Genomic DNA, 27,172 nt, shown 5'->3' on the forward strand with positions numbered 1-27,172 from the left:
TAATAAATCTAAAAAAACATTTAAAAACTGCTTTACATTAAAAAAAAAATGTTGCGACTCTAAGGGTTAAACAATTTTAATGTTACTCATTAACGAAATAACATATACAACGAAGTATACGTCAAGATAATAGATTCGCGAACATCGCGTATGACCCAGTCGCGAACTAACTCTTGCGCCGTCCTGTACTCCTGGTACCTCAGTAACGTAGTTTGCAAGTTTGTCTGCAAGTTCTGCCGTATACCATGGCGCTGAGTGTGTGCAAAAATGTGGGAGCTAAGGAAATGTGCGTGTATATTGGTTGGAACGTAGTTGTAGATGTTTTGGTTAAGTATTATGTAAGGTATGTTAAAAAAAAATGAAAATATATTTTTATATGCTCAATAAAATTTTATAATTTCATGAAATTTCAATAATATTATAAACATAATAAATATTTTAATTAATAATAAAACAAAACATCGGTGTATGTAGTGTTGGAGGTGTTTATCTTAAATAAGTTAAATAACACATCCTCGTTATAGACTAGATTTCTAGAGTTTTGTTCTGTGTTCTAGATTATAAGTAGATGGGATACCCCCATTTGCCAGAATTTCATTTGCCATAATTTTATTTGCCATCCTATTCAACAATCATAATATTGTTTCTCATAACATCTTATGCCATAATCATTGTTTACTATATTAATCTAGTGCCAGAAACTTTGTTTCCCATAAAGTCAGTTTCCATAATGTCATTTGTCAGAATCATCGAAATCCGTAATTACCACATTCCATACCATCATTTGTCATACAAATTAGCGTCCAGAAAAGTCAATTTCCATAATGTGCTTTGGCAGAATCGAAAACTACTATAATAGGTACTAGAAGGACTAGAGAATGAAACTGCTATCAGAAAGTAGGTTAGGTTAGGTTAGAACTGTGACCCCCTGGAAAATGAAACTGCTATCAGAAAGTAGGTTAGGTTAGGTTAGAACTGTGAACCTCTGAAAAAGGAAACTGCTTGAAAAGTAGGTTAGGTTAGGTTAGAACTGTGACCCCCGGAAAATGAAAATACTATCAGACAGTAGGTTAGGTTAGGTTAGAACTGCGACCCCCTGGAAAATGAAACTGCTATCAGAAAGTAGGTTAGGTTAGGTTAGAACTGTGACTCCCTGGAGAATGAAACTGCTGGATAAGTAGGTTAGGTTAGGTTAGAACTGTGACCCCTGGAAAATGAAACTGCTATCAGAAAGTAGGTTAGGTTAGGTAATAATATGGGCAACAATTAATATGGCAATAATTGCTTATGGCGTTTGAATATTCTATGAAACCATATTATTGCACTTAATAATATGGCTAACAAATAGTATGGCATTGTATGATTATGGAAGGTAATATTCGGATAAACAACGAGTATGTCATATGATTTTTATGGTAAACAAATCATTCGGGCAAATGAAATTCAGGCAAGTTAGATTCGGGCAAATGAATATTATGTTAAATGACTGTCGGGCAAACAATAGACAACCTAAGTAGATATGTCCTTTGTACCTATAAACAAAGATTTCAGGTGATTCTAGTATTGTTTTACCTATACACATTCCGCACAACTTAGCGTTCGTTGATTACAAATAATTACTATTTCTAAAATGTCTTCTGTTGATGACTACTATTACTCTCGCCATTTTAAATATATGACGTACCGTGTTTAATTCTTAGGTATATATCCGGATATAGCCTTTTTGATAATTTCTGTTTGTTGGTAATTGATAATTATCATTTTTAGAAAAAATATTAAAACATCTGTATACAAACACTCTGTAGTTATTTTGGTATATTTGCAGATTGTCTGTACGTCGTTGCGTGAAGAACTGAAGATAGGAATCAATGAATTAGAATTTAATTTGATCCAGACTATTAAAATTATACATAATCTACTCTAATTGAACGTAACATAAAAGTTATACTTTACCTTATACCTGGAGATATTCAATAATTTTGCACACCTTTTTAACTTTACGGCGGTATTCATAAACGATGATAGAAGATGTGACAAAACGTTTTCATCATTCGTCATGAAACTTAAATAACCGTACATTATTGTTACAGACAAGTCTTAGAAGGTGTTCGGTATGTGCACAGCAAGAACATAGTGCACAGAGACTTGAAACCCGAAAACATCTTACTAGATGACCAGCTCAACGTCAAAATCACTGACTTCGGCTTCGCAAAAGTTCTTAAAGAAGGAGAAAAACTGTTCGGTGAGTATTCATGGGTCTGTTTCTCTTGCAAGAGTAGGACACCTTACTATTAGAGTGAGATAGCAATTAGAGATGGGCTGAATACGTACTTTGCCGAATACGAATATTCGGCCGAACATTCGGTTCAGCTGTTACCGAACCGAACATTCGGCCGAATATTCGGTTGAGCCATATTTTAAATCCTGGCTAAGAGTTAAAAACTTTTCAATGATTGGTGATGTGTACCATGTTTATCGTACTAAGGTTCTTAATGTTCCTATAATTTAGTGCATAAGAAAATTTTGGTTTTTGTTTCATAAGATTAGTACATTAACGATACAAGTGCGTAAAAAAGGAAGTTCGAAACGAGTGGCGATAAATTAAAACACGACCGAAGGGAGTGTTTTAAATCGACACGAGTTACGAATTTCCTTTTCGCACGTGTATCGTACGACGTTTTTCAGTACAGATGAGCCTCCAAAGTTTCGACCTGGCATATAATGAACCACTTCTCGCACTAGTGCGTAAAAAAAACACCATCTGTACTGAAAACGTTATTTTACCTTTTTTACAAAATTATTGTATTTTATTTTTAAACGCTTTTTTAACTCCCTTTGGAGTTCCTTAGATTGCTGATATAGGATGTCATTATGAGATGAATTACGAAACAATTTACGCTACTTATTTACTTTGTTTATTCGGTAAATATTCGGCAATGTAACCGAACTATTCGGCCGAATACAAACATTGAAAAATTTGTCGAATACCGAATATTTACCTAATATTCGGCCCATCTCTAATATGAATATAGGTAGATAGAAAGCAAGAAAATAAGTCTACCGAGACTTGAAGCCCGAAAACATCATACTAGACGACCAGTTGAACGTAAAGATTACTGACTTCGGCGTCGCTAAAGTTCTTAAAGAAGGAGATAAATTGTTCGGTAAGTCTTTAAATAAAATGCCAGCTTATTGATAGAGGGAGATAGTTATGTATACACCGTGTTTCACTTAACACTAAAAACCTGAAAACCGTTTAAATTAGTGTGATTAGTTATTTTTTACGTGCCTATTCTATTGTATTCGTAATACAACATTGTGTATATCGCATTGCTAGAGGTTGTTTACCTTTTTCAGTATTTAGGGGTATTAATACTGGCTGGTTACTTGGGCGATTATTTTTTCCGCTACGAGTTTGACGTTGTTTGTCAGTTTAATCTTAATGTTTATCATAAGTCATAACAAATTGAACTCGTAAAAAATTAAAAAAAAAATGAAAATGAAATATTTATTTTTCAAGTAGGCATATTACAATGCGCATATGAACGTCAAATAAAACCTAATTACAACCTTGTCATTCTGAATATTGGGTTTAAATTTGCTTACTGCAATTACCTGTCCAATTTGAAGTTTACTGTGACAAAGCTTTAAAGTGTTTCACAATGACATCTTAACTGTCTATTGGTAAACCTTATGTCGTTGCAGTAACGTACACAAATAAATAGTTTTATGGTTTATGATGGTAGTTAGCAATTATTTTATTGAGTGTAGAGCTAAAAGTCAAGTAGAGCTGTACAGAAATCTAAAAATTCAATTTAAAAAAAAAGTAACCATCAGATTAAAAGATGAATACTCTAGATGAGTTAAAAAAAATAAAAATCTGTTGGGGTGTCTGAGGTTTTGAGTGATACCGGAAACACGTTGTATAGGCAGGTATAAAGGAAGAACAGTCCACTGAAACTACCTGTGTAATAGGTAGAGTTTGCATTATCCGACGGATTTTTAATATTCGAATAATTCGGATAATACAATTTTTATTATTCGAATATTCGAATAATTCGGATAATTTATTAAATGGAACAAAATTAATGTTACAGGTGCGTATAAGCGTGGAATTGATAACGGCTGAGATAGATGAGCGCCATAATGCGAATATTACCTACATTTTTATTTATTTTTTGCGTAAATCAGCAAACTGTAGAAATTAAAACACACCTAGCTCTCTATCTTTAGTTCTATGACTAGAATCTTGCAATCAGATAGTGAGCTGTCGATATAAGACAGTTAGTAGTAGTGATTAGTTAGGTGTTAGGTATAACGAGAAGTTTTTCTGACAACACCTTTACCTTGGAAATGGATGGTAGAGAGAATGGCTTGTGTAGAGTGGAACGTGAGACAACATCATTGGATATGATGATGGTTATAGGCGATACAGCGTTGTCATATTATCCGTTCCGATATCGGATATAGGAAGGATGTCAAAGGCAAAAATCAAAGATGTTGCCTTGAATGATTTCGAGAATGTATAGGAGTCGGTCCTTCGCTCGATCGGATCGGATACTCATCTTATCTTAAATCTGCGGGGCCCTTCCGGATACACTTCGACCCATCGGGATCTTTTGTGCAATTACCCTCTTAGATCTTAAGATCCTTCAGCTATTCAGGAGCTTCTCGACCATCTCCACGTATCGGATGATGAGGCTTATGGGTAGCTCTCTGATGTCCTTTGGTACTAGGTAGCCTGCTCCAAAGTTCTTCATTCTTTGTCTGGCGAGGGCGTGACATTCACACATTAGATGTCTGACGGTCTCTTCCTCTTCGCCGCACATGCGACAATCTGTGTAGTCAGCGTGTCCCATCTTGGCCAACATTCCTTTGATCCCGTAATGGCCTGTGAACACCCCCGTTATAATTTGGAGTTGTCTTTTGCCTAGCTTTCCTAGCTTTTTGCTCCATCCAGATTCTACCCTCCGCATAAAGAGCTTTGAATGCTTCAGACCTACCAGGGCATCCCACTCTTTTTGGTGATTAGCCTTTGTATGGTCCTTCATAGCCGTTTTAATGGTTCCTTGTGACGTTGTCTTCCGACCTGGCCTTGGCAAGTTCATCAGCATTTTCATTGCCAATGAAGCCTTCGTGCCCCGGTATCCATACCAGTTGGATCTTGTTTTGCCTTCCAAGCTTGTTAAGAGCTTGGATGCCGTTTAATACCAGTCAAGAGTCACCTCTGGGCGATGTGAAGGCTTTGAGTGCCGCCTGACTGTCGCTGAGTATATAGATATTCTTTCCTTGGGTTTGTCTAACTATATTCTTATGTACACAGGTAATTATTGCGTATGTCTCGGCTTAAAAGACAGTGGCATAATTGCCCATGCTGATACTACCACTGTAGTCACTAGTCATTTGCATAAATGCCTACGCCCGTACCAGATGCCATCTAGGACCGGATCGGATACTTAATATAAAAGGTTGAAAACTCTTTTCGTAGGCTCTAAACAAAAGCGTCCTGGTTAGGGTCTTAGAACAGGAATGAGCAACTGAGCATAGGTACTCGTTCAAAACAGAATAACCAAAAAAAGAGAAGACCAATTAGTCGAAGACACTTCCTATCCGTAGATCATTTTAGACTTTAGTTGCACAGTGGCTGGTACAAAAGTACCAATGGAAGGGGAAAGGCGATAAATAAGTATTGTACCACCAACATAAAATATACAAGACATAAAATTTAAAAAAATGAAGAAGGAGGAGGTACAAAGGCGAACTTATTTAAATATTCAAATCCAAAACGCCTCAAATTGCTCGGCAGCAATTTGATGGGTTTTTTAGTTTCCAAGCTGATCAGTAGATCGACTAAGATTTCAAAGTATAAGTAGTAATTAGACCGATTTTTGTGTATGAATGTAACTAAGGACTTAAAAGGAAAATGCCTTATATTTCTTAGTGAAGCGGAGGGAATTCTGGCGTACTAAATTGCCATGGAACTGATAACAGCTAAATTCGGAATGAGGCGCTAAATTTCAATTTCAAAAAAACAAGGGACCAGGAAATCTAGGTATAAATCTCCCTTATTAAGTACGGTTTTACAGATAACTTCACGTTAGCTATTAGCAGTATTGAAAGTAGGTTGGGGTAACGTTTTCATATTAAAAAATAATACTTGAACGTTTTTCTGTTTTTTTAAATCATCCAATTAATCGAATATTTGATAAGAACTGAGTGCGTGGGGTGAGGCATTCTGCTTACTTCTTGTCCACGAATGCTTTCTTTGTTTTGTAAATATTAGTTTGATTTTGAAGATAAATGGGTGTTAACTTGTTAGCAATAACATTGTCCGTATTAAGAATTGATCGAAATTGGTTTCAGTGACGTCTATCTATTAAATATATTACTTATAAATAAAAAATAATGTTTATAGAAATTATCCGTCTATCCGGATAATTTCACTTGGATTATTCGAATATTTTCGGATAAAAATATTGGCGGATATTCGAATAATTCGGATATTCGAATATCCGGATTGCAAACCCTAGTAATAGGCCACAGGGCTAGCACTTGATTAGTGGGAGACAGTGATTTAGGTGAATACAGAGCAAGATTAGTTATAGCCAGCGCGCCAGTGACACCTATTGGTAACTTCTACACTTTCAAGTAAGTAAGTTTTACGACTCGCTCGCTGGAGTTTATCATATAAAGGCACTATCATATTCGACGAGTTGAAAATTGCAATTCGCCAAATGTGATAACTCCTTAAAGCGTCCAAACAGTTACCTCATACTTCTGTTAACTATGGAAAATTAAAGCTACTTGTGATCAAAACGTATTAAGTAACTTCAATCACAACTAAAAATAACTTCGCACTAACCATTTAACCTTTCTGCTATAATCTCTAATACTAAATAGCTCGTGGCACTTATCTGTAATCTTAACTTCTTAAGCCATCATTTTTGTATGCGCGACTGACGTCAAAGTAAAACAACTCTTAGATAACGGGGTTAAAGTTGCATTTCACTCAAGAGGTCACGGTCCGATTGGCGTATCTCGGGTTACCATCTGGTTCGTACAATGTCGCAAGTCTATTGTGTTAATGCACGGTACCAGGGGTACAGAAACACAAAAGAGTGTCGGTTATATATGTAGTAGAGTGGTTTGTAGTTGAATTCTTAGCGAATGCTGGTTGCCTGGTGAATATGCACTGATTTTTTGGTCACTTGAGGATACTCGAATGCTGGTAGACAGACTCATTTTTTCAGTTTATGTCCCAATTTTAGTTGTGTTTAACGTTCGACCATTAAAACTCTCGCAACGCTCATGATTCAAATTTTCGAACCACTCGTTAAGCTCGCGGCTCAATATTAAAACCAGTTCAATTATCAATATTAACGCAAGCGACAACAACTTTTCCCTCTTGTAAACAAATAACTATTCTACGACTGAAACTGTAGGTTTTTTCCTTATTGACATTAAATTTAACAGCCATGGACTCCAGGAAGCTATGTCATTCCTCAATAATAGACAGATTAGTATATTTGACATTAATACGAAAATCCTCTAACCAGATGAAACATGACAAGGGTAAATCCACGTAAAAATAACTTGAGTCACTACTTCATTGAGTGTTTATTTGAACTAGAGCTGCAAATGAAAGGATGCATAAATGCATACGGTCAACTGGGGTGGCTTTAAAACGCAGGGGCTACTTTGAAAATTTAGTTTTAAAGTCATACTGTAAGTATATTCGGGATGTTCTATGGTACATTTACAAGAATATTGATCTAACTAGTTACATGAACAGTTTCAGTGAATAATGATCGTTCAAATACCATCAAAGTAACCCCAAAATTTCCTAAAGTCACCCCGGTTGACGGTATTCATATATCGGGAAAGTAACACTTACTTAGAGATAGATTGTCCCTTGAACTTGCATCGTGAATAAATGGAACATGCCATAAAATCGTGACTTACGTTACTCTTGCCACGGATTGACCCACCAGGAATAAATACGCGCCATCTTGCCGAATTTCAAGAGAACTATTTTTTTTATAATAATATATTGAACTATCACCACATATATGAGATTAACAGCGCCCTCTCCGCAATGATAATATAACGTCAGGCCGTCCTTTTCGCAATATTTGTAATATAGAAACGCACCGATGCGATAAAGTTTATCCCACTAGGCTACGCCCGCTGGTCAAGCTCTGCGCATTATCAGCACAGTACATGTCAAGGTTTGGCCGGGCCTGTAAATATTGACACTGTTAATATTATGTCTTTATGCCCACCACACCTACTGAATACTGCGCTGTGATTGGCTGGCCAAACGGCATTGTGACGTTGCTAATACGCACTTGTGTATGTCAATAAGGATAATTATGATTATCCATACTAATATTATAAATGGGAAAGTGTGTGTGTCTGTTTGTCCGTCTTTCACGGCAAAACGGAGCGACGAATCGACGTGATTCTTTAGGTGGAGATAGTTGAAGGGATGGAGAGTGACATAGGCTACTTTTTGTCTCTTTCTAACGCGAGCGAAGCCACGGGCAAAAGCTAGTATTCTAATATTTACGTCTTCAAAGTATTTACATTGGTCCTGGTCAACGACATATCGTCACTACTTTTAAAAAATCTCGTATCTCACGCTGCTTCTCAAAGTTAAAACGCAGTAAGTCTATATGCATTCCATACATACTTACTACAATTTTCTTTTCATTGACAGACGAAGATACAAGTTTTTTTAAAAGTAGTGACGATATTTAACTCCGTATAGACGGATAAAGTATAAGAAAAAAACCTACCTCAAAGCCCTAGAGAAAAACTAGAAAAAGGTACGGTGGCCTAAATGGCGTTACACTTTTAGGGAACGCTCGGCTAGATGGTGCTAATATTAATATTTGACATTTTAACACATATCAAGCTAACAATATGAGCCAAATTGGCAAAACTGAGGTTCAAAAGTTTCAAGCCTGTGTCAAGAGATGGCAGTCTGTGCACTGTGATTACACATTTTACTTTGACAGTAACTCTCTATAATACTCGATCCTCTTTGGTCCTGGTTTATGCTGTGTAGTACAGATGGAGTGCGAAAAGATTTGCCTTCTTATTGTTACGGAAGCGTACAAGATGTATAGTCAACCAATTGGAACACTAGGCCACTGTAGAACTATGTCACAGTGACGTTATAAATCAGATTGTATGAAAACTCTTACCGCTTGTTATTTTGACATGGTTGTAGAGTGGCCTAGGGTTCCAATTGGTTGACTGTACATTGATTGAACTAGCATTACAAATATGAACATTTCTGGAAATTACGAAGGAAACACCATCACCAAATTGTGAGACTTGTAATAAAATAGAGGACGTTCACCATGTTTTGGCGGAGTGTGTACGGAACGAAGGCGATATACTAGGTCTGTTTTGTTCACTCGGTCTGAATACGTTAGATATGGGTGGATTCCAGTGTATTTTAGCTGAGCCTACGTCAGTTGAGGCTAAACAAATTTATTTATTTGTGCTAGGCTATTTAAGTAGATATAAGACTAATCCATAAAATAAGTTGTAATATTGATTAAGGTACAATGGGGCTGATATAATCATTAAGGATTGTAAGTCCCTAGTTAAATAAAAAAAAAAAAAACTGTAGTACTAGTAGTATGGTCTGAAGAAATTCTGACCTAAAGCAATTTCGTACAAAACATAATAATGATTAATATGCCCGAATGATATCCATAGACGATGAAAGAACGCAAAAATGGATCCTAAAATAGGTTATGCTTTCAAAATGACGATCAATGTCGTTTTTTTAGAAATAGCTACACAGATACATATGTGCACTTAACACGGCTGTCTTAAAACTGTTTGACACTCATGCGCCCGTTCGTGATGTCAAACTAAAACGCCCGCCTGCGCCTTGGATTACCCACGCGGTCCGTATTGCGATGACGAGGCGGGATCGTGCATTCCGCAAGTACAAACGCGATCGTTGCGGCGATAACTGGGATGCCTTTAAAATTATTAGGAATCGGTGCAACAAAATTATTAGGGATGCTAAACGTAAATATATTCACCAAAATATTGTTTCATGTTCACCAGCTGACACCTGGAAGTTCCTTAAAACTATTGGCGTAGGCAAATCTTCAGTCCATTCGAATATCTCAGCTGCTTTTTCTCTGAACGATTTAAACACGCACTTTTCAAAATCATTTTCGCTTGACCCTGCCACTGCGTCCAAAAGTATCTCGTACCTTCGCGCTCTACCTTCTTCTTCTCGGTCTATCTTTACCTTCACGCCGGCCTCTGATGATGAAATTAGTAAAATAATTAAATCTATTAAGTCGAATGCCATTGGATATGACGAGCTAAGTAGGGTTATGGTATTGCATATCCTTGATTGCATTGTGCCTATTATAACGCATATCGTCAATCTCTCCATGCGTACAGGAGTCTTCCCATCTCTGTGGCGTAGTGCCTATGTAATTCCTCTCCCGAAAGTACCTAACCCCTCGTTGCTTAAAGAATTTCGTCCAATTTCAATTCTTCCGTTTTTGTCCAAGGTTCTGGAAGCCGTAGTGCACAAGCAACTGTCCATTCATATCTCTAATAACCACATTCTCTCGCCATTCCAGTCAGGCTTTCGTTCAGGGCATAGTACGACTACCGCTTTACTCAAGGTTATTGAAGATGTGCGGCAGGGCATAGAAGCGTCTCTTGTCACAGTAGTGGTATTAATAGACTTTTCAAATGCATTTAATGCTGTAAATCACGAGCTTCTCCTTGCCGCCCTCGAACATCTCAATATCTCGTCATCAGCGGCCGAGTGGTTTGCATCCTACCTTTGCGGTCGTCGGCAGGCAACACGTGCCAATCGGACACTTTCTGACTGGTGCGAACTTTCATCTGGTGTTCCTCAGGGCGGTATACTTTCTCCACTGCTGTTTTCTGTATTTGTTAATTTAATAACGCCCTTAATAAATTGCTCATATCACTTGTACGCCGACGACTTACAACTGTACACTCAAGTGGCGGTTGATAATATGGACGAGGCTATAACGCGGCTAAATAACGACCTTTCTAGCATTGCATCCTGGTCGAAAGATTTTGGGATCGATGTCAACCCGTCTAAGTGTCAAGCTATCGTTCTCGGGACTCCGCGTTCTGTTTTACTCTCTGACTTCTCACATGTAAGACCCATTCTCTTTGAGAGTACCGTAATACCACTATCATCGCAAGTGAGGAACCTGGGGTTGATCATCGATCGGGGCTTGACCTGGGAGCCACAAGTTTCTGACGTATGTCGCAGAGTTACAAATACATTAAGATCATTATACAGATTTAAACATTTCTTGCCGACGAGCACTAAAATTCTACTCATACAGGCTCTTGTGCTTCCAATCGTTGATTATAGTGATGTGTGCCTTACTAATCTTTCACAAGGACTCTTAGACAGGTTAGATAGACTTCTAAATAGTTGCATAAGGTTTATCTTTGGCCTCCGCAAGTACGATCATATCTCCATCTATCGCCGGAAACTTAATTGGCTCCGAATACGGGACCGCAGGAGCCTCAGAGTGCTGTGTATGCTGTACAGTATACTAAATGACCCAGCAATACCGGAGTACCTGCGGTCTAAATTTCAGTTTGTCACCGCACAGCCGGGCCGTGAGCTTCGTTCCTCCCGGAAACTCATTTTATCAGTGCCTCTCTATCGCTCCGGATCCATGTCCAACTCTTTCACTATGCATGCGATTCGTCTTTGGAATGATCTCCCTCTTGACATAAGGCAAAGTCAGACCAAGTCTCTGTTTAAGATCAAGTTGCGCAGACATCTTTTAGAAAAGTCTCATAACTAAGAGTCGTAATAATTATAAGGCAGATATATATATTTATTTATGTATATATAATGTTACGTATGTATATTTATGTGTATTTGTAAGTAGGTATCTATATTATTTTAAGTATGTATATTTTTTTTTAATATATATAATAGTAAGCTGTATGATATATATAATCATTTATGGTTATTTAGTAGGTATTCCATTTTTCGTCATTGCGACATTTCCTGCACCTATTAAGCTCTTATAGATCTCTGTTTGGCCCAAAGGTTAGCTGGTAGAGAATGCCTTCTGGCATTAAGTTCGCCTTTTGTACATTTTTTTACTGTGCAATAAAGTTTAAATAAATAAATAAATAAATAAATAAATAAATACATCCGAAGATTACCTATTAGACCTTCGAAACGCCTGTGACACTGACATATGTAGCAAATTTTATGAACGATAGGGTTCTGACTATTTATTCTGACTGTTGTGCAGTCAACCAATTGGAACCCTAGGCCGCTCTAGAACCATGTCAAAATGACAAGCAGTAAGAGATTTCTTACAATCTGATTTATAACGTCACTATGACATAGTTCTGCAGTGGCCTAGGGTGCCAATTGGTTGACTGTACGTTGAACATTCGGACAGTTATTTTTCAGCTACACATCGAAATACAAAATAATTACAGCCGGTTTATATGTATAGTTGTTTTAAAAAACCTTTGTATAGTTTCAGAACTTTCAATCATTGCCTGATTTTTTCATGTATTTGTAAACGAAGTATGATATTGTTGCAGAGCTGTGCGGTACACCTGGTTACCTGGCGCCCGAGACGCTGAAAGCGAACATGTTCGAGGACGCCCCCGGTTACGGAATGGAGGTCGACATGTGAGTACTGACGTCCCTTTTACTACACCGCGATATTTATCGTGCCCCTTTACTCATATCAATCAACCCTTTATCGCCCACTGCTGAGCATAGGCCTTTCTTCTAGTACAGTCACCGGCATAAATAAGTGATGATTTCTGTACCTTGTCGTTTTAAATCGTTTGACAATTTCGTGTGACATTTCAAGCCAGACGTTAATGTGACAAGGTATAGAAATCATCACATTTATGCCGGTGACTGTACGCCACGTCTCTCGGTCCTGATCCTTTAGCACAACTTGCCTCACGAGTCCATACATCAAGCGCGACTTCAAGTATGGACTCGCGCGCGACAAGACAAGTTGTGCTCGAGGGGCTGGGCTAGTCTCATTCGACCCAACGAGCCAACGGGTGCCAGGCACTTCTTACATTCGTTAACAAGCCTTTTACTACTTGGGCATTAGGTGTGAAAATATATGTTAAAAAGTATCCGAAAAAACCTCGTGTGATTTTTGAATGATCCCGAGATGCAAAAGTGATGTGGTGTACGTTCCTCAAATCAACGTATGAAGAAAATTTTTGGTATGAACGGAAACTATCTTTACAATAAGAGGATAACATCTTGTTGTCTATTAAAACCCCTATTATTATTATATTATCTTATTATTATCTTGTTATTATTTCTTGTTATTATTATTATATTATCTTATTATTATCTTGTTATTATTTGTCTTGTTGTTATTATTGTCTTGTTGTCTTGTAGCTTAAAACTGTTGAATATAAATAAAAAAAATCTACTCCTTATTATAGAAGCAAGGGCTAGGGCTTATTATATGTCTAGAATGAAACGCGTGTGTATGTTAAAGTGTACAACCTGTTTTTATTGAATTCCGTTAACTTTAAGGGATGGGTCTTTAGATCACATGCAATTAATTTCTCTAAGAAACTAGCGTCTTAACTCTTACGGTTATCGAGTTATTAAAAAAATAAAGATAATTACTGAACACGTGTGTGACAACCTTTACCAATTCCTAATGTTATTTGTTTTGACATGTGCCGTCAATCATTTGACTAGTGTCTTGAATGTTATTCTTAAATTCTCTCACACTATTTATTATGTATGAAAATGCAGAAAAATTTTTTTTTGCGAATTTTACTAAATGATATGGTGGTTCCTGATAATGAACCTAGCTACGTGTCGAATTTGCGTGATACTCTGCAGCCGGACCACCACGCTTTATTGTGCTCAGATTACCATGGTGGAATGTACCTCTGACATACCCCTTGTACCTCGTCGGAAATTGCATGTACCTCAGTAGTTTGCCAGAAATATGCATTTAAAAGGGGTCCGGCTGGGGAGTACTACTCCCACCACGGCTGTACCCGCTCATATCACTGACTTCAAGATATAATTTAACTACATTTTGTAACCAGTTACACCACGGGATTTTTTTTCCCGTTTTGAAGCCGGTTACCAAACGTGGTTACAAATCGGTAATGGGAAATCAGTTTGAAGCCAGTTACGAATTGGAATTTTTTTTCCCGTTTCAAAGCTAGTTACCAATTTTTAGTTACGAAACGGTACTAAATGGCGACCGGTTACCGTGTGGTGACGGGTTAAGAATTTCACCACCCCCTTTCTTCCCGTGGGTGTCGTAGAAGTCGACTGTGGGATTTGGGTCAAATTGTGGCGTAGGCGAGAGGCTGGCAACCTGTCACTGCAATGTCCTAATTTGGATTTCTTTCAACCCAAGAAAGGCACCGAAACTTTGTGGTTCATGTGCTGTGCCTACCCCTTTATGGGATACAGGCGTGATTATATGTATGTATGTGTGTAAACAGTGCTAAAGGAAATTTTGTTTGTATTTCTTCGTCATCAATAGTCACAACATTATTATCGAGAGCTGACGCGCCGCTCTTTCATCTCTGATGCCTCATGCTAGAACTCTGAACTACTGATACCGATTCAAATCAACTCTAGCGATTATTTTCTGGAAGTAAGCAATATGAGGGGCGTGTTCACACTTCTATGTATCAATGTTATGAATGTTATGAAATTGTAGTTGAAAATAAATAATGTCTATTGTATGTATTAATAATAATAATCTTGCTAATTATCCAATATTTAATAATTCTATAAATTAATATGTAAGTATTAATTTTTATATTCGGTTGTAATAAAAATCATGTAATACTTAGTAAGAAATAAATGAATCTGAATGGTAGCTACTTGTTAAAGTCTACGTCAAATATGTGTTTATACTTCATTTCTACCTTGCTCCTTTGTAAGAAATGTCAAAAAGATTATGTTTATCTTATACGTTGACTGTACAACGGAGGAGGATCGAGTATTATAGAGAGTTACTGTCAAAGTAAAATGTGTAATCACAGTCCACAAACTGCCATCTCTCGACACAAGCTTAAAACTTTTGAACCTCAGTTTCTACAATTTGGCTCATATTCTTAGCTTGATATGTGTTATAATGTCAAATATCAATATTAGCGCCATCTAAACGAGCGTTCTCCAAAGGTGTAACGCCATCTAGGCCACCGTACCTTTTTCTCTAGGGCTTTGAGGTACGTTTTTTCTTAGACTTTATCCGTTTATTATTTTTAAAAAGTAGTGACGATATGTAACTCCGTATAGGAGTTACATATCGTCACTACTTTTTAAAAATCTCGTATCTCACGCTGCTCCTCAAAGTTAAAACGCAGTAAGTCTATATGCATTCCATACATACTTACTACAATTTTCTTTTCATTGACAGACGAAGATACAAGTTTTTTTTTAAAGTAGTGAACACTTATGTATCGACTCTGTCCATCCGTCCATTGTTTTTTTTTATAAACGCTCAATTTTACTAATGATTTTTTATCTTTTCAGTTGGGCGTGCGGAGTTATAATGTTCACATTGTAAGTATACCAAAACAATTCATAAATTAAACGTACGAACGTGTCATGCTATTTCAGTCAGTGTCAGTACAGGACGTACTGACACTGACTGAACTAGCATGACAAATACGAACATTTCCGGAAAAATAGGAAGTTAACTTGTTATTATCAAGATTTCGATATCGTTCAAACTAGATTAGAGGACTTAGCAGAGTCGAGTGCTGACCTTCCTAAGCATCTAGAATACCGCGAAGAGTTCGAGACGCAATATTATCAGACAGTGGCCGCAGCGACCGAATTAGCTGACGTCGGCAACAGCCCCGCTGTTGCTAACGGCAACGCCGCTGCCCCTGCCAGCACAGATACCGTGGGTTATAAGGTTAAATTACCTACGATAGCGCTCCCTACCTTCGACGGTTCGTACGAGCATTGGTTAGGTTTTAGGGACACGTATACTTCTCTAATACACGATTATAAGGATTATAAGGACTCTTGGTCCGATCGTGTCAGGAACACCGCAGTACTACGCCGTGCTAATGTCAGCGGCATTGAAGCCTATCTGATGCGACGACAGTTGCGATGGTGTGGTCATGTCTCCCGTATGTCTAATGACAGAGTTGCTAAGCGCATCTTCTACTCAGAGTTGCAAAGTGGCAAGCGGAAACAGGGCGGCCAACTTTTGCGCTACAAAGATGTGCTTAAGCGCCACATGCGGATATGTGACATTGAACCATCGCACTGGGAGACTTCGGCACAAGATCGGCCGAAATGGAGGCATACAGTGAGAACAAAAGTGCAAACCTTCGAAGAACAGAGACGAGTGGAACTTGACGCCAAGCGCGACGAGATAAAGGCCCGACCACCTGCAGCCATCAACTATAATTTCATCGGAGGGGTGCTGACATGCAGTGAGTGTGGTCGTACATTTACTGCAAAAATAGGCTACGTCAGCCACCTGAGAGCTCACGACCGTCGCTCTCAATAATAAACCAATACCCAGTCGCTGAGGCCGAAACCGGTCGGGACAGGATGATGATGATAAGGACCTAGGTGCCATACAATCTTGATAATAGGAAGGAAAAGCTTTTCGCACTACATCTGCAATTAGATATTATCTAATGTTGTTTAACTGATTATATGTGCCTTTTCATTAATTATTTATATTCCATGTTCTATGGGCTCTTCATCTTCTATCAAAATAATGTACACGCAATAGACACGCAATGTGATCTATTCCACCCTACATGGGATTTCCTAATTCAAAAATGTAAGAAATTTATTGAAACATCCTAATATGTGTTATATGTATAATTATTTTCCTCTCACTACCTCGGAAACACGTGTTTTATCCTTTTTTCTACTCCCGAACTGTTATTCGTCATTTACAGGGTCGTGCATAGATCTTTAAACCCCTACATAAAAGTCTATTCCCTAAAGCCAGCGTCCGCCGGCTTTCCACGCATGCGCGCAGTATCGAAAAAACTGAAAACGCATTGTTTGGCTCTGTAACCATGGCAACGCATTCTTATAACGATACTGCGCGCGTACGCGGGAAGGCTTTGGGCAGCTGAGCTGACAGCGCAAACATTTGCGTCATAATACAGGCAACAGTGTGAATTTCACGAAAGTTATTCTAGAAAACTATTAAAAACTAAGTGCATGGTCGTAGAAAAAGTATTGTATGCAACGGTGTTTAACTGAGTCAAAAAATACTCGTGGCGTCTTAATAACAATTTTCGGCTTCGCCTCAAATTGTTACCCACGCCACACGTCTTTTTTGACCTCCTTTAAACGCCTGTTGCATAAAATACTATAATGTCAGCGGGTAAAAACGCATTTTATCCACTAGTGGGTAAAGTAATTTGACCTTGAATATAGTCAAATTAACTGCTTTAAAATTTATAAAAGTAGGTGAATCTAGTAATGAAGATGATTTACCACCTGTGGAACTACTGGACGCAGTGATAAACGCATTTTTTGCGTTGTAGTTTCCTCGCTATAGTGAGGGGAAAAGTCACACGGGTGCAAATATATTTTTCCCCTCACTAGCTCGGAAACACGTGTTTTGTCCTTCAATACCAGCGGGTAAAAACGCATTTTATCCACTAGTGGGTAAAGTAATTTGACCTTGAATAAAGTGAAATTAACTGCTTTAAAATTGATAAAAATAGGTAAATCTAGTAATAAAGATGATTTACCACATGTGGAACTACTGGAAGCAGGGATAAACGCATTTTTTGCGTTGCAGTTTCCTCGCTATAGTGAGGGGAAAAGTTTTGTGTTACACTCGGGTGCAAATGTATTTTACTTCTCGTGTGTTAAAAAACTCGCAAGTTCAGGATTCTATTCTCGAACCACTCGCTTCGCTCGTGGTTCAACTATAGAATCCTTTCACTTGCTCGTTTTTCAATTCCACACTCGGCGTTAAAATACAACTTTGCCCCCTTGTATAACAAATAACTATTACTTCTCGTGTATTGAAAAACTCGCTAAGTTCAGGATTCTATTCTCGAACCACTCGCTTCGCTCGTGGTTCAGCTATAGAATCCTTTCACTTGCTCGTTTTTCAATTCCACACTCGGCGTTAAAATACAACTTTGCCCCCTTGTATAACAAATAACTATAAATCACGATGTCTGCATTAGATTTTAATTATTGTAAATTTGATAGTTTGTTGATATGAGTATATGTATAATTAATATTTTGTAACTCTTTGGCATGTTAGCTGTAAGTTACAGATGTAAACTTGTAATAAATAAATAAATGTAAACGAAACCACAGAATATATAATAGTACAAGTACAGAAGGCCCACTGCTTTGAAGTTCACGAAATGCCGCCTTTTTATATGCCTACAAAATGATAACAAAGAAACGAGCCGCACGTGCGCAGCGTCGGACGTTAGGGTTGCCTATGGATTAAAAAAAATTAATACTCAAATAAAATGTTATGCTATTATATTCAAGTCTTGCGTACATTCTAGGTATATATACAGTACTTATATATTTTTGTTAAGTCCCAACATCATAAGCCTGATTGAACGTTTCCGTGGGGCATAAATGACATAATCAATAGTAGATCTGTGTAAGATTGTCCTATTTTATTCATGATGTTTATTTAACTAAGCATTATTAGCCATTCCACACGCGGATATCGCATATAAACCTTTAAAAAAACTCGCGACGTATAGTAACAATAGAAAGTGCGAACGTGCGTTCCGTGAGAATGCGAGCCACCCCTGATTAGGCCGCGAACTCGCGGCCGCCCGCATGTACTTGTAGCGCGGCGATGGAATCGCGGAGTGAGCCGCCCCTGACGAAACTAAAAAAAAAACAAACGACGGTTGTATTTATTACGTTGCGTTATTTCAACGTAATAAATACAACCGTCGATTAAGTAATATCTGCTAATCGCCATAAAAGTTAGTCATAATAGCCAATTAGTCGTAGAATTACTCAGAAGTACATTTATCCCTGCAGATGTTTGTTACACGTTTACAAGTAAACATATTTAGGTTCAACGGTAGGGTCTTTGAGCTTTGTTACTGGACATGATGTTTACGGGTCAAACTCATTCGTCACAAATCACAAAAGTTACATCAACATGTCTGCAATAAAAACTATAAAAAGTGTGTATGTATGTATGTATGTATGAACAATGCAGAATGAAAGAAACAAAGTTCATCCTCACTTTCTCGACACGTGGCAAACCAAGAACAAACGGGCCTCTCGCTCGTTTTTGCCCAGAACGTGCAAGTTGTGGAATAGTGATGGGTCGTTACCGGTAATATTACTAAAACGAGTATTTTACCAGTAATGTTACTAGTAATATTACCACTTAGCGGTAATTTAGAGAAATATAGACATAAAAATAGATAAAGAATATTTCTTTTGTGTTTATTGATACAAAGGATACATGTTGCACTGTATTATAACAAAAAATATTACCTACCTAACGTCAATTAGTAAACTACCAATATTACCAGTAATATTCCCAATACTACCGAGTATTTTACCAATCTTACTGGTAATATTACTATAGTAGTATGATATTGAAAGTTACAATAAATCATAATTTTAAGGAATAATATGGCGAAAATATAACGATTTTTTTTTTAATCTGTTTTAATTTGTTGTATTAAGGTACCGTACCAATATTAGGGTTCCGTACTTTAATGGAAAAACAGAACCCTTTTAGGATCATCGTCCGTCTGTCACAGTCACAGCTAATTTTCTCCGAAACTACGGAATCGAATAACTTGAAATTTTATAGACGTATGTAACCTTATGACCCGAAGACGGACATGTAACTTACATTAATACATTTCTATCATAGGGGTCACTTTTGGGGGTAATGTAAAAATTAAAACTTAAAGATTTTTGAATGAAAGTTTCTTACATACTATCACATGAAAGAGCTTATTATAGAATTATAGGCATCTCAAAAATGTTTGTTTTTAATTATTTTGAAATAATTTAAGAAAAGAGACAATAAATAACCCATTCCAGAACCGAAAGGTGGTAAGGCGGGGTTAGACAGCCGCTGGCTTTGCACTACATCTGTAGCAACGTGTCTGTCTGTATAAACATTTTCATTTATGATTTTTCCCAGCTAAAAATTTTCCTGCATACTCCATATTTCCTATCACCAGTAGAACCAGGACCATAGAACCGAAAGGTGGTAAGGCAGGGTTACACAGCCGTAGGCACACAGATTAGTTTATGTATTGTAAATAATAGAAAATTAATAGGGTAATATTTTATTTTTGCTTAAATCTCATCTAACAAATTTTCGTTAAACTGTAAATAGTAGAAAAATGGTCCGATAATGGAGTTTCACTTCTTACTGTACCTCCGAGTACAAAAGAGAGAGAAAAAAGCGGCCATCCTACTCGCACTTGGCGCGTTTTTTTTCACATTACCTATTCGGTACAACAACACATAGTTAACACAAAGTTATTGGGTACCTAATGCAGACTTGCATTAAAGTATTACAATAGATAGGTACCGTAAACTGGGGTTACATTGATCAGCTTATAGTTTAAACTTCTCTAACTTCTAAATTTAATAAAAAAAATGGGAACATCAACTTTTTTTAGTCTTTCGCTGCTAAAAATCTAGAAAGGCTAACAAAATAATGTACGGAGAAAAAAAAAGACGAAAACTAGGATTTTTTGGTAATCGAATGTAACCCCTTACAAGAGTATTTTATCTCAAGGAAACATAAAAATCGTTTCGCAGGTTCAAAAGTTACAACTGTTTAATGCTATTTTGGGGTTACTTTGAATAAAAATATAAATTACCATCTTCGAAAAATCTACTTTATTTAAGATTGTCTCAATATTTATCACAAAAAGAGATCAAATTATCAGCATCAATAAGTACCTTGACATAATACACAACAATCAACTTTGTGTAAGTATGGTCAATGTTACCCCATGCAGGTGATCAAAGGCACCCCACAAACTAAATAATTAGTAATAAAATGCCTAGTTTGAATTTTAACACAAAACTCAATACAATGATTATACCTAAATATATTTCTGGCAAGCTAATATTCACTGTGAACCTTTTACTTTAATACCCACTAAGTTAGTTTAGAAGTTATTTGAACATGAACCGATAAACTATACTTACATTTTGACAAGTGATTTGCACTGCCCACGACCATACTTCTTCACTGCGTTAGTGCAATTAATGGTAGTAGTAACTATCGATAGTGCCAACGCCGTTAAAAACACCATAAGGGTTCCTGTTATACCTTTTTGGTACGGAACCCTAAAAATGGACAGATGCGTTGGGACATGTAGAATTTTGCGTTTAAAGATAAAACGAAGTTTTTATCAATGTAACCCCAAGTATCAAAGTAACCCCAGTAGTAAAATAGTTTTTATATTTAATGGTACAGGGACAAAATATCCAAATATTAGATTTATCTGCCACAAGCCACGAGATATCACAAAATTATACGAAGTATATTTGCAGTTGGTGACAATATAGGAAAGGAATGTTTCCAGTAAGACTGGTAATTTACTCGGTATTATTGGGAATATTACTAGTAAGATTGGTAATTTACTCCCCGAGGCACTCTACGAGTTTTTTTAAGTTTTATGATGGCGACTTAGTAATACATAATTAAAAAAACCGGCCAAGTGCGAGTCGGGCTCGCGCACAAAGGGTTCCGTAGCAGCAAAAAAATTACAGTTAAATCAACCTATCTCAAAAACTATAAGAGATACTTTGATCAAACCAAAAATCGTTGAAAGAGTTAATTAGCATGCATCACCTCTATTTTTTTAGAATTTTATACCCCGTAGTTATAAAAATAGAGGGGGGGGACATACTTTTTACGACTTTGAGAGCTGATATCTCAAAAACCGTTCACTTTAAGAAAAATGTTTTTTAGAAAACTTTATATCATTTTAAAAGACCTTTCCATTGATACTCCACACGGGTATGTACATCGAAAAAAAAATTTTCATCCCTCAGTTACATGTATGGGGGGCCCCACCCCCAATTCTTTTTTTTACTATTTAGTGTCATAATTTTGTAGCGGTTCATACAACACATATTCCCATCAAATTTCATCACTGTAGTACTTATAGTTTCCGAGTAAATCGGCTGTGACAGACGGACAGACGGACAGACGGACAGACGGGCAGACGGACATGACGAAACTATAAGGGTTCCGTTTTTGCCATTTTGGCTACGGAACCCTAAAAATAACCATCGCGTCTCATAAAAATCGCAAATTTTGTATATTACCCGGTTTTGGTAATATTACCGGTAAGATTGGTATTTTACTGGTAATATTCCCAAATGGAAAAATACTGGTAACGAGTATTTTACCGACGACCCATCACTATTGTGGAATGAGCTACCTTCTGAGGTGTTTCCCTTGCGCTATGACATGATGTTGCTTATGTCCATGGGCGGCGATGACTGCTTACCATCAAGCGGCTCGTCTGCTCGTTTGCTGCCTATTTCATAAAAAAGAAAGGGACCAGCCATACTTTGCATAGTGACTTTTGAAGTTATAATTAACAACTTTTACTATGGGACCAATGCTGAATTTGCGAAATAAAATTGGCTGTTATATACATACCACGTGATATAATGATATGCACTGACTGATTGCACTGGTAAAATCAGAGGGCGATGGGGTCATCACATCCCTACGCCCTTGACATTTTAACACATATCAGGCTGAGAATATGGGCGAAACTGAGGTTCAAAAGTTTTAAGCCTGTGTCGAGAGATGGCAGTCTATGCACTGTGATTACACATTTTTCTTTGGCAGTAACTCTCTAGAGACTCGATCCCCTTTGTTATGAATTATGGCCTCAAAAGTCACTTTTTAAAGTATGGTTATTTTAGGAGTTAGGTTAGTTATTTCACCCAGTATATGTGCTCTTCATTACAATGGTTGCTTATTATAAATACTGCAGCATATTTCTAGGCATTACAAGTTCGTTTTAACTTCTGGTGTTTCGGGTGTCCATGATCGGCAGTGATTGCTTACCATCAGGCGACCGGTCTGATCGCTTGCCTCCTATCCCATAAAAAAAATACTTTTTGCATCATAGTAACGGAAAGTTGAGTAAAATAAACCGAGCAAACCAGCCAAAGAATGCCAAATAGGCATAACGATAGGTTGATAATTATCTCAAGTTTTTAGTGCTTGACAAAATAGAAACATCGACAACCCTTTTATCGATAAATAGCCTTACGTAAGGTTATTAATTATCCCTAATAATAATCTCTAAAACCTTGAATAATCATTTAAGAAATTATGTAAACTATTAAAATATGGTTCTTTTATTATTATTGTCCATTTATTTTCATTCATATGACATTTGTATAAAACATTTATGTTATATACACTTAAATTCAAGCCTATATTCCCTAAACGGGGTAGGCAGAGCACATGAAACTACTCAACATCCAGTGCCACGGCAAAATTATAATAATTAATGACACATTATAATATAAGTTATCGATGAACTAAATATCGGAAGGAAGTCACTAGTGTCACTTCGTTCGTGCCAGAAAAATATCGTCACTACTTTGAAATAATCTCGTATCTCATGCTTCTCCTCAAAATTAAAACGCAGTAAGTCTATATGCATTCCATACATACTTACTACAATTTTTTTTTAAAGTAGTGACGATATCTTGGTATAGTGATAATACAATGACACCACTGCGCTGGTAATATTTTGTAGATAACTACAATACTTTCTAATTTACAGATTAGTGGGCTGCCCGCCATTTTGGCACCGGAAGCAGATGGTGATGCTGCGAAACATCATGGAGGGAAAATACTCCTTCACAAGTCCCGAGTGGGCGGATATATCAGGTAAAGTATTATTTGTAGATGGGTGAATCAACTGTTTCTTGCCTGTTATTGCCATGGTCCCCTGAGTCACGCTGGTTTTACGCAAAAGTATAGTACTAAAACTATGCAAACATGCATTTTTCTGCATCCACTTTCACTTTCCTTAATTTGTCACCTACAAACATGGACTACATGCTTGCTTGCATAATTTTGCGTAAAACCAGCGTGACTCAGGGGATCGTAACCATGGCAATAACAGGCAAGGAAAAGTTGTAGCGTTAGTTTTTGACATGGGTTCGGAAAAGGTAACTTATAACTTTTTAGCTCTTAAAAAAATAGTGTACAGAATCCTAAAGGGTCGCCAACGCTCAAGTAACACATCTAGAGTTGAAAGCGTCCATAAGCTACGGTGGCTAGTGGCTACTTACCATCAAGCGGACCGTATGCTTATTTGCCACCATGTAGTATTAAAACTAATATGTTTATTGTTTATGTTTTCAGATGATCCTAAGGATCTGATCAGGAGGCTATTAGTAGTAGAGCCAAGCCAGAGGCTGCCCATCGAAGACGCCCTCAGCCATTCGTTCTTCAACACAGTGGTAAGAACTCTTACTGTTTCATGCTACCCTGGTACTTCTGTAGTTCAAACAATCTTCAGTCAAAACTAAAAGCAAGTATTGTTTGTACACTTTCTGTGTTGTACGGAACCATGTAGCTATACAATACACGTACGAAAGTTTTTGAGTAGAATTATGAATAGATACCAGTAAGTTCTAATTAACCACTAAGTAGCCTATTCATAAACGTACTCTAAAGTTATCAAGTCAGTGGTTCCTAGCCTTTTCAGTACTGTTACCTATTTGACTAACTTGAAAATTCCTCTTACAAAAGTCAGAGCAAATATTATTTTAAATGTCAAATTTCAATCAATCAGTCAAGATATTTATTGTTGAACATGAGTTACAGAGATGTTAATCTAATGTACAATGGTCTTCAACTCTTCATGTCCTGCCTCAGGGAGGCGTACAATATGTATACTTAATTCTAAATGCGATCACTTATTAATTTTATGTATGCTAATAACATATAATGAAATTTGATGCGTACACGCACCGTGGGATGACCTTCTGTGACTTGCACTGGCTATCAGAATCGCTGCTAATTTAGATTGGTCTAACTCTAGCGTTTTCTCTCTTACTGCTATTGAAAGTTCCTTAGGACCATACCGTTCGGACTTTGTATTATTAATTTATTATGTATATAAAATACTTGCTTTTAGTAAAAAACTTTATTTTCAAAGTTAACTTAGTCAGCTTTGCAAGATCTTTTTTTAATTTTACTATTTTAATATTGACTGCATCTAAATATTATTTTCGCTTACCTAAACCGATCTACGTACACTTGTAACTGTGTATGCACTTCTGCTTAGCGGCACTATTTAGTTATAGCGGTATTATGCGTTTCTAGTTCAGCTTTTTTGATAATTTTAAAGTCGACACTCTCAAAGTTTGACTAATCGTAACAAAATTTAATATACCCTCTTGTTTTGACATATTTTTATTAATTTTGGCTCAAGATTTGCTCAAAAATAATAGTGGTAGAACCCACAGATTCTGTACTTGCACACTTAGCAAATTGCAGAAAGCGTCAAATTTATCAATTCTGGCGTCCACATTTCGCCAATCCAAATTTTTTGCAAAGTGAGTGAAGACTATGACGAATGCTCTATCAAGGTACTTACTCACCACGTAGTTACTAGTTAGGCATGATACTTTGTATCACGGTAACATAACATATATCTTTAGCCGACTACTGTTGCATCGAGATCCACAAAATTTAAATATAATGTACCTATTAGATGCAACTCCAATAATTTGTCAAAACAAGAACGTAGTGCTACAAAAAATAGTTACCCTAGAACTAGGAGCGCATAACCTTGTTAAAGCTACATGTTAATGCACACCACCTGTTCCCCGGCCAGCTCTGGGACCAGGACATGACGCCGCTCAAGAAGTCGCTCTCGAGCTCCAGCCGCCGGATGTCCAGGATCGAACTCATTGCTATGGTAATTGTGTTGTTTGACACACTGTTACACACATAACGCTACACATTGTGTTGTTTGACACACCAAACACTACACATTGTGTTGTCAACTTGTCACATACTTAACACTACACACTGTGTTGTTTGACGACATAACATTACACATTGTGTTGTTTAACACACATACATTAGGTTGTTTGATACACACTTGACACCACAAAACACTGAGTTGTTGGACTCACATAACAGTCACATGCATTGTGTTTTCAGAGACTTAACACTACATAAGTATAATGTGTTGTTTAGTCACATACACCTAACACTACACATTATATTGTTTGATACACAACGTATAACACATTGTGACGTTTAATCACATACGCAGCCACTATATTTTATGTTGTTTGACGCACAATAACGTCAATAACGTTACACATTGTGTTGTAACACACTTTACACCCAAAACACTACCGAAGGTACCTACGCTAGTTTGAAAATGAGGACCCAAAAATGATAACACAAGAATCACGCTTTTTTCCTTTTTTGTTATTAATGTGCACGTATGCATGTTTGCTTTTAGCACTGTTAGTATTTATTTTACAATAATTTTATTCCCATTTAATAGGTACTGGGACCGTACGAGTTCAAAACTAAAATTCAAACGACAATAATAATGTCCAATCATACCATGTAAAATCAGTTCCGTCAGCATTTGTTTATCAAAGTAAAAATCTTTTTATAGCACGTTGGGGATAAAAAAAATCGGTTTAAATGTCTGTTGCACCAACCGTTAAAACTTCAGATTTTTTTTGTACAATTGTAGCCGGCTAGCAGCGGAGAAATTAAACGAATGTTCTTGCAGTAAACAATATAATATAAAAAAAACCAATATATACAATAAAGTGGGTACTATCTGTCAGTACGCGAGTAGGTAGTAAAAGATCGTCACTGGCCTCAACGTTCCTTCTGCTGGTCTTCGTCGAGCCGTATAACGTGGTCTGTCCGCGGGTGCCACTGCGCGAGTTGTACAGAAACCAGGCTGAAGATGTTCCAGCGCTGAGTAGTATAGGCAGCAACGTTCAGCAAAGATCTTCTTAAATTTTAAAGCAGAAGAAAGGGCTGCAACAATCGTGCGTGCTTAGATCTGCAGTCGGAACCTAGCCCAGGCCTTATTCGCTTTCGCGAAACAGTGACGTACAATAAGACTTGGATTAGGTTTC

The 27,172-nt window shown here is 37.2% G+C and overlaps 1 protein-coding gene across 2 annotated transcripts in view; it reads left to right on the top strand.

Moving 5' to 3' along the window:
- The window catches only part of LOC125236545 (phosphorylase b kinase gamma catalytic chain, liver/testis isoform), a 40,389-nt gene that overhangs the window by 7,492 nt on the left and 5,725 nt on the right, over positions 1 to 27,172 (top strand). Inside the window, exons 4-9 of one of the 2 annotated variants that reach the window (XM_048143385.1) lie at positions 2,091 to 2,242; positions 12,613 to 12,703; positions 15,566 to 15,595; positions 23,824 to 23,930; positions 24,411 to 24,508; positions 25,891 to 25,974. In XM_048143385.1, coding sequence (XP_047999342.1) covers positions 2,091 to 2,242; positions 12,613 to 12,703; positions 15,566 to 15,595; positions 23,824 to 23,930; positions 24,411 to 24,508; positions 25,891 to 25,974 — 562 coding nt within the window. The remainder of the gene's footprint in view (positions 1 to 2,090; positions 2,243 to 12,612; positions 12,704 to 15,565; positions 15,596 to 23,823; positions 23,931 to 24,410; positions 24,509 to 25,890; positions 25,975 to 27,172) is intronic. The other variant, XM_048143386.1, reaches the window with a different exon arrangement.

Source organism: Leguminivora glycinivorella, chromosome 19, assembly GCF_023078275.1.
Source record: "Leguminivora glycinivorella isolate SPB_JAAS2020 chromosome 19, LegGlyc_1.1, whole genome shotgun sequence".
In the NCBI taxonomy this organism is placed as follows: domain Eukaryota; kingdom Metazoa; phylum Arthropoda; class Insecta; order Lepidoptera; family Tortricidae; genus Leguminivora; species Leguminivora glycinivorella.